The sequence below is a fragment of the Monopterus albus genome, unplaced genomic scaffold, assembly GCF_001952655.1.
Source record: "Monopterus albus unplaced genomic scaffold, M_albus_1.0 scaffold41.1, whole genome shotgun sequence".
NCBI classification, from domain to species: domain Eukaryota; kingdom Metazoa; phylum Chordata; class Actinopteri; order Synbranchiformes; family Synbranchidae; genus Monopterus; species Monopterus albus.
Window position 1 is genome coordinate 1,457,146 of NW_018127921.1, and position 6,402 is coordinate 1,463,547.

Genomic DNA, 6,402 nt, shown 5'->3' on the forward strand with positions numbered 1-6,402 from the left:
AGCACACCGCACTATTAATATTCTAAATATGCTACAGTGGAAGGTGGGAGCGGACGATGGATTGATGGAGGGTGGGATGAAAGGGTAGAGCTGAAGAGGAAGGGAAGGAAAGGAAGAAGAGATCAAGGTGAGGAGGAATAAAAAGAGCAAATATGACAAAATAAGTTAATAAAGAGGTGGGGAAAAGGAACTAAAAACAAATCAAGGAGAAGGGAAAAAGAGCAGGGAATGATGAAGCATAGGAGTGACCGAGAAAGTCTAGCACAGTGAAAAAAGAAGAGGTGGATACATCTCTTCTTCACCATCAGTTAAGACCACACAGACCCCAGGCTTGTCTAGACAAAATTCCCTAATCAAGTTACCAGTAATTCCTCCACACAAGCTAGAACACCAGGGTGTGCCTCCTCCTCCAACTCACACACGCACTTAGATACACATTGCCATGACAACACTGACACTGACGGTGTTGGCCAGCCGGAGTGGCATCAACATGGCAGACTGTCCTTGGAGACAGTGAGAGGGAGAGAAAGACAGAGGAAGTCAGAGGGGACCAAAACCAGCCCAGCTTCACTGCTCTGCTAACTACAGCTCCACCCACACACCAACCCCATGACCGGCCTGAAGCTGGAAGAGATCAAACCATTACAGCTACAGTACAAAACATATTAAAAATAGACAATTAAATGGTCTGTTCATCAAAATTACAAAAACATACAGTATCTGTAGTGGTATCAAGGTATGCAGAATTTTTTTTTTTACTTCTGATACAACTGAAATGAATTAAATCTTATTCATGGTTCAAGTATTTCACATCACCTATTGTACAGCCTGCAATCTGTGGTTTGATATTTGTGGACCACATGCACAGCAAATGTTGCAAACATCCAGATGAGACCCTGCACACAGAGTTCTGCATTCTGAGGAGCAAATACAGAAAGAAGGGAAGAAAGGAAATGACAGAGGCCATATATAGTTACAGAAAGAGAGCAGAAGACAGACTGATGAATCACACTAGGAACGACCCCCTCCTCCAACACCCCAATGCGCACCCCACCCCTTTCATCATTATAACTGCTGCTTGTAAAAATAACTGAGTGCATTTGGCCATTTGGCAATGACAAATATGTCCGCACAGTCAGAGGCTCAGGGGCCCGTCACTCTGCTCATTTATAGTCCAAGTTATGTGGAGTGACTCACTGTATAAGGACATTAAAGTCATGTGACGGAGTCCACTGCATTTAGCAGACCCACTGTGACAAACATTACTGAAATTGATAATGAATGCTTAATCACTGCCAAGGAAGCTATTAGACTATGCAGTATGTCTGGTTATAAGAAACCACTCAACTGTTTTGATTCTTATTAAATTTCACTATGTAATGAGGACTGGTGTCATTTTAGTTTAGCCCTCACCTTAAACTGTTTGAGTGATGCATTTTACAATCCTAGCTTTCCTTGCCAATTCTAATTAATATTCACTCTTTTGCCTCATCTCAAGCTTCCCTTCACACTGTCTCCATTTTTTAAGCTTGTCTGTGCCCTTTTATTGCTAAGCCACCCTTCCAGCATGAGTGTGTCTGCAAGGAAGGACATGACCTGTACTGCATGGATCCTTATGGTTTCATGTGTATGGTCAGTCTGTCCTTGAACTATACTGATCAGTGTACTAGAATAAAACACTAATAACCCAGAGGATATGTCTGTGCATGTATGTGGGCAAGTATACACCAATCAGCCATAACATTATGACCACCTGCCTAATATTGTGTACATACAGTAGGAGTCAGTGTGTCAGTTGGTTGGCATTTGTGTCACTCTGAGGCTCACAGTGCATAATCTGTTTGCTTCCATAGTTGTACTGCCTGAAACAGCATGAATTTGTTTATCATCTAGTGGTAAAAATATGTGAAAGGGATGAAAACTGTGGACATGTTAGTGCTAATTTTTCAGACAAATTCAACATCCTACTCTAGGTGTGATATCAACTCTGTAGCCACTGAATGTTCCTCTTCAGAGAGACTAAGAGTATCTCTAATTTTCAACGAGTTTAACAAAGGTTATAATGAATTTTAACCTTTTGAAAAGTACAAATGGAATTTAAAAATTTAATATACAGTAGATCAACCTCATCACCAGTGAGTGTCCATGACCCTGTCGCTGGTTCTCTCCTTAGACACTGCTGGTAGGTACTAACCACTGCAGACTGAGAACACCCACCAAGACCTGCAGTGTGGGAGATGCTCTGACCCAGTCATCAGCATCACAGTTTGGCCCTTGTCAATATCACTCAGATCCTTACACTTGCCCATTTTTCCTGCTTCCAACACATCAACTTCGAGGACTGAATGTGCACTTGCTGCCTAATACACCCCACACACTGACAGGATAATCAGTGTTATTCACTTCACCTATCAGTGGCCATACTGTTATGGCTGATCAGTATATTCTGCTTCTGCTGGTGTATACAGCCATCTACCCATCCACTAATACATTATATCTGTAAATATCTGTCTCTTAAAAAAACAACTACACATCTCATTTAGACTGGTACATAGTAGTTCCAAGTCTCAGAAAAAAAACACCTGCAAAATAATATGTGAATGTAAATGTATGAATAAGTTGATTATAGTTTGTCTGTTTGATTATCCTTTTACTTTCCTGCTTTGACTATTGGATTTATATTTAAAGCATGTAAATAGTGATGTCTGAGTATAGTTTTAGAAGGGCAAGTAAAAAAAGCGGTAGCTTCTGCCTACGCCTTTTGGCTCAGTAAGCTTTATGTATATGTTTGCATGTTTGCTCAAGTATCTACATAAGTATTGGATTTGTTAGTTTGCTTGTTTGTTTTCTAAATAAACTAAATCATGCAAAAGCCAAAACCATGATGCTAAGACAAATTTTACAGTAATGCCTGTTTTGGATTTGTCATTGTTAGATCAGAAAGAACAGAAGTCCAATTATGTGGCTCTCAATGTCTCAAACTGATCTAAAAGGCTTAAAGCTGGCTACATGTGCTAACAGCATTCTTTATTATACCAGATTTAATTACTATAAACCAGATCTAGCTTGACTGGTGGCCTGTCCAATGTGCTTTCCTGTTTTTTGTCCAATATATGCTGGTAGAGGCTCCAGGAAGGAGAGATGGACAATTATCCTTATGTAGTTATAGAACTGTATGTAATTAACTTCAGATGAGCTTGATATGAGATAATAATTATACCACATAACAGCATCAGATATAAAAAATGTCAGTAAGTTAGATTATTTTGAGATCTAATGGTTTGGTCCTGCACACAAATCACATATAGATATACAGTATATTCATCACATAAACAATGGCTAAGAAAAACATGTACAGACACTGAAAGAAGCTGCTTTAAAAAAAAATCAAGCATATAAGTGTGTAATAAACACACCAAAATAACTGAGAACACGGTCTCACGAGTACAAAGCACCCACAAAAAGACCCATTACTGGAAGAGACTTCGACATTTTGTGCAACTGTCCCGAGAGGTCAGAGTGCTTAGCATGGAGGGAAAGGAGCAGCTGGTGACCAGGGTAAAAAGGGGACAGGCGAGTGCTGGGCAATGGCTTGTTGGTATCTGGGCTATATATAGACTAGAATGACCTAAAGTAGCTTTTTTGAGAAACTGTCTACACTGCTAATAATGCTGGAAGGCTAGTTATAACGGAGACAGAGAGCTGGGTGGAAGGTGGTGGTTGCTATGTGCAGTATTGTTATTCATAACAGAAGGATGAGTTAATGTCATGAGAGATTACACATTTCTCTACAGTGTTTCAACTTACAGCCTTCATATATATCCGTAGGGATATGGACAGCAGTGGTGTTGTAGGAGACAAGTCGTTTGAAGTCAGCGTCTGTGTGGAAATCATCTGGAACATATCGGTTCTTCATCTCTGTCTGAGTGCTCTGCAAAAAGTAGGAAAACAGCAAAAAAAAAAAAAAAACAGCCTGAAATTTTGAAGCCAACCTGCAAATCCTTTTTTTTTTTTTTGCTTTAGAGGGGTCTGTGCATGTGTGTACACTCTGAGATTCTGAACATACTATATATGCTCTCACTACAGACAGACTGTGAATCTGAATTTTAAACAGTGAAACATAAATCCAGGCACCCACAGAGAAAGGGGTGAGGGTCGGTCAGTCCAGTGCAGAGTGACACTAGTGTGCTGTGGGTGCATGGCTCTTTCCTACTGGGACAGCGGAGAGGGATTATTGGCTGATCCCTGTTCTGTTCCTCAGAGCAGACAGATGATGTCTGAAGCCAGGGGATGCTTTCAGTGCTTTACGCATACTAGTGTTTCTGAGCAAGGAACCCAAAATATGCACAGGTCTGAATGCATTAAAAACTCCAACTTATAAGAGATACCGAACCATAGTATCACTATAACAACAATAATTCTTACCCAGCACAACACACATACTGTTTTTAGGCAGTTCCAATCTGAGGCCTGAACTAAAATATATGGTGGATTATTATAAATGATCAATAAAATCTATTATCAGGTTTGTTGCCATAGTAATAAAAGTGTGAAGGCTAGATACTGTATGTTGCTGGTGAGGTTGTATTTGAGAATTTGCATCGTTACTCTGAAAGAATATCAGAATCGTGGAATGAAGTTGTACTTACATTTTCTTTGGCATTGTAGTAAACAATTTTGTCGGCCTGCAAAGAGATTGATAAAGAAATGGAAAAATATAACCAATTAATGACAAATAAAAGGGGAAATACTCATCTTTGAAGACAAACTTGATACATGGCTGAAAAACAGATGCAGTTGGGTGTTTAGTTGCATCTGTAACCACCAAGCAGTGATGTCACTATATAAGGACACACCCTGGAGTGCACTGTAACATCAGCAAGGCTGTTATATTGCCTCATAAATGCAAAAATAAATTTCCAAATGGGTACCCAAAAGTTTTCACTCCGATCAAAGATGACATTCCATCTAGCTAGCCTGTGCATCCTGTACATACTATACATACATTCCTTGTTACTTGTCCAAGTGTTTACATAATGAACAAATTAAGACCAAAGACTAAAAGCAAAACGCCCAGCTACAAACTGCATGCTTACTATACCCAGTATCAAAGTATTAACCCTTTTATGCATAGTGGTCACTAGAGTGGCCAGCTATTTAAAAGATGTGTTCTTGTATGTGCATGGGATCTGATTGGGTAGTTGTACAGGGTTATTCAAAAAGAATGAACCGATTTCATTACGCATTGCTTCAGTTCTCAAGCATCATCATGGAATGAGTCTGTGACCCTTTGAAAGAGGAGTTTTCTAAGTTTTGAATGGCCGCTACCCACTAACCTCGATGGCCTTAAACATCGAATAACAACAGCGAACAACTCAGAGGATCGTGATATGCTAATAAGCGGCTGGGAGGAATTCTCTTATCGCATTGATGTTGCCTGTGCTGCAGGTGGTGGCCACATTGAACACTTGTAAGACAGGAAATAAAAGTTGATTGTGAGTAGAATACTTGTGACTTGGCTGGAGTTTTGTATTACTTTTCCTTAATAAAATATTGCGTAATGAAATCGGTTCATTCTTTTTGAATAACCCTGTATATTGTCTACTTCAGTGGAAACTAGTGTGTCATTCCATACTCTGCCACCCACTGGTCAGTCATTGTAAGTGCAACAATAAGTTCTTAAAACCAAGATGACTGACAGAAAGCTGTTTTATTGAAAATAATATAGTTGCAGTAACTTTTTGGCTGTAAATCAATTCATTTATGCTATTAGAATGTAATTAGCAGTTTGTGTAACAAAAACATTTTGTGAAGATAAGTTCCATTATGTGAGTCAACAGATTTGAGCAGATTTTGATGTACATTCAGCAGATCATTCCCTTCAAAGACCACCTGGCCCTCAAGCAGTATATTCCTAAATAAATACATAAACAAACAAACAAACAAACCCCAAACCTTGGGGTGTGGAAGTCTGGGTCAGAGCAGGGGCCTCAGGATACATGTACATACTTGAAGTATATCAGGGTTCATCTAAAGCAGGGGTATCAAACTCAATCACACTGGGGGCCAAAACTCAAAGCACACTTTAGGTCGCAGGCCGAACAGGATAAACATTTATTGAACAGACTAAAACATAACGTTTTTGAACATAAATATGAATCGAAACAGACAGGATACAATATTATTCCAAAATAAATAAGCCTGAACTTCAAATCAGCAGCCATATTTCTGCTAAGGCTTACATTTACAAACACCTGCTTTTTGTCTGGAGACAAGACGTCTCACACTTTCATCATGCAGCTCTTCAGAAACTCTCCCTCGGTAAATGTCCGGGCTGATTTTCTCCTCAATAAAACTTATTTCACTTTGGTGAAAACGTCTGCTGTGATGTCAGATTCCTCT

General features: G+C 39.5%; 1 protein-coding gene across 5 annotated transcripts in view; it reads right to left on the reverse strand.

Annotated features, from left to right (window-relative positions):
- cacna2d1a (calcium channel, voltage-dependent, alpha 2/delta subunit 1a) overlaps window positions 1-6,402 on the reverse strand; it is a 93,398-nt gene that overhangs the window by 38,958 nt on the left and 48,038 nt on the right. For all 5 annotated transcript variants that reach the window (XM_020599514.1, XM_020599511.1, XM_020599513.1 and 2 more), the window contains exons 5-6: window positions 4,650-4,685; window positions 3,808-3,931 (exon numbers count right to left, since the gene is read on the reverse strand). In XM_020599514.1, coding sequence (XP_020455170.1) covers window positions 3,808-3,931; window positions 4,650-4,685 — 160 coding nt within the window. The remainder of the gene's footprint in view (window positions 1-3,807; window positions 3,932-4,649; window positions 4,686-6,402) is intronic.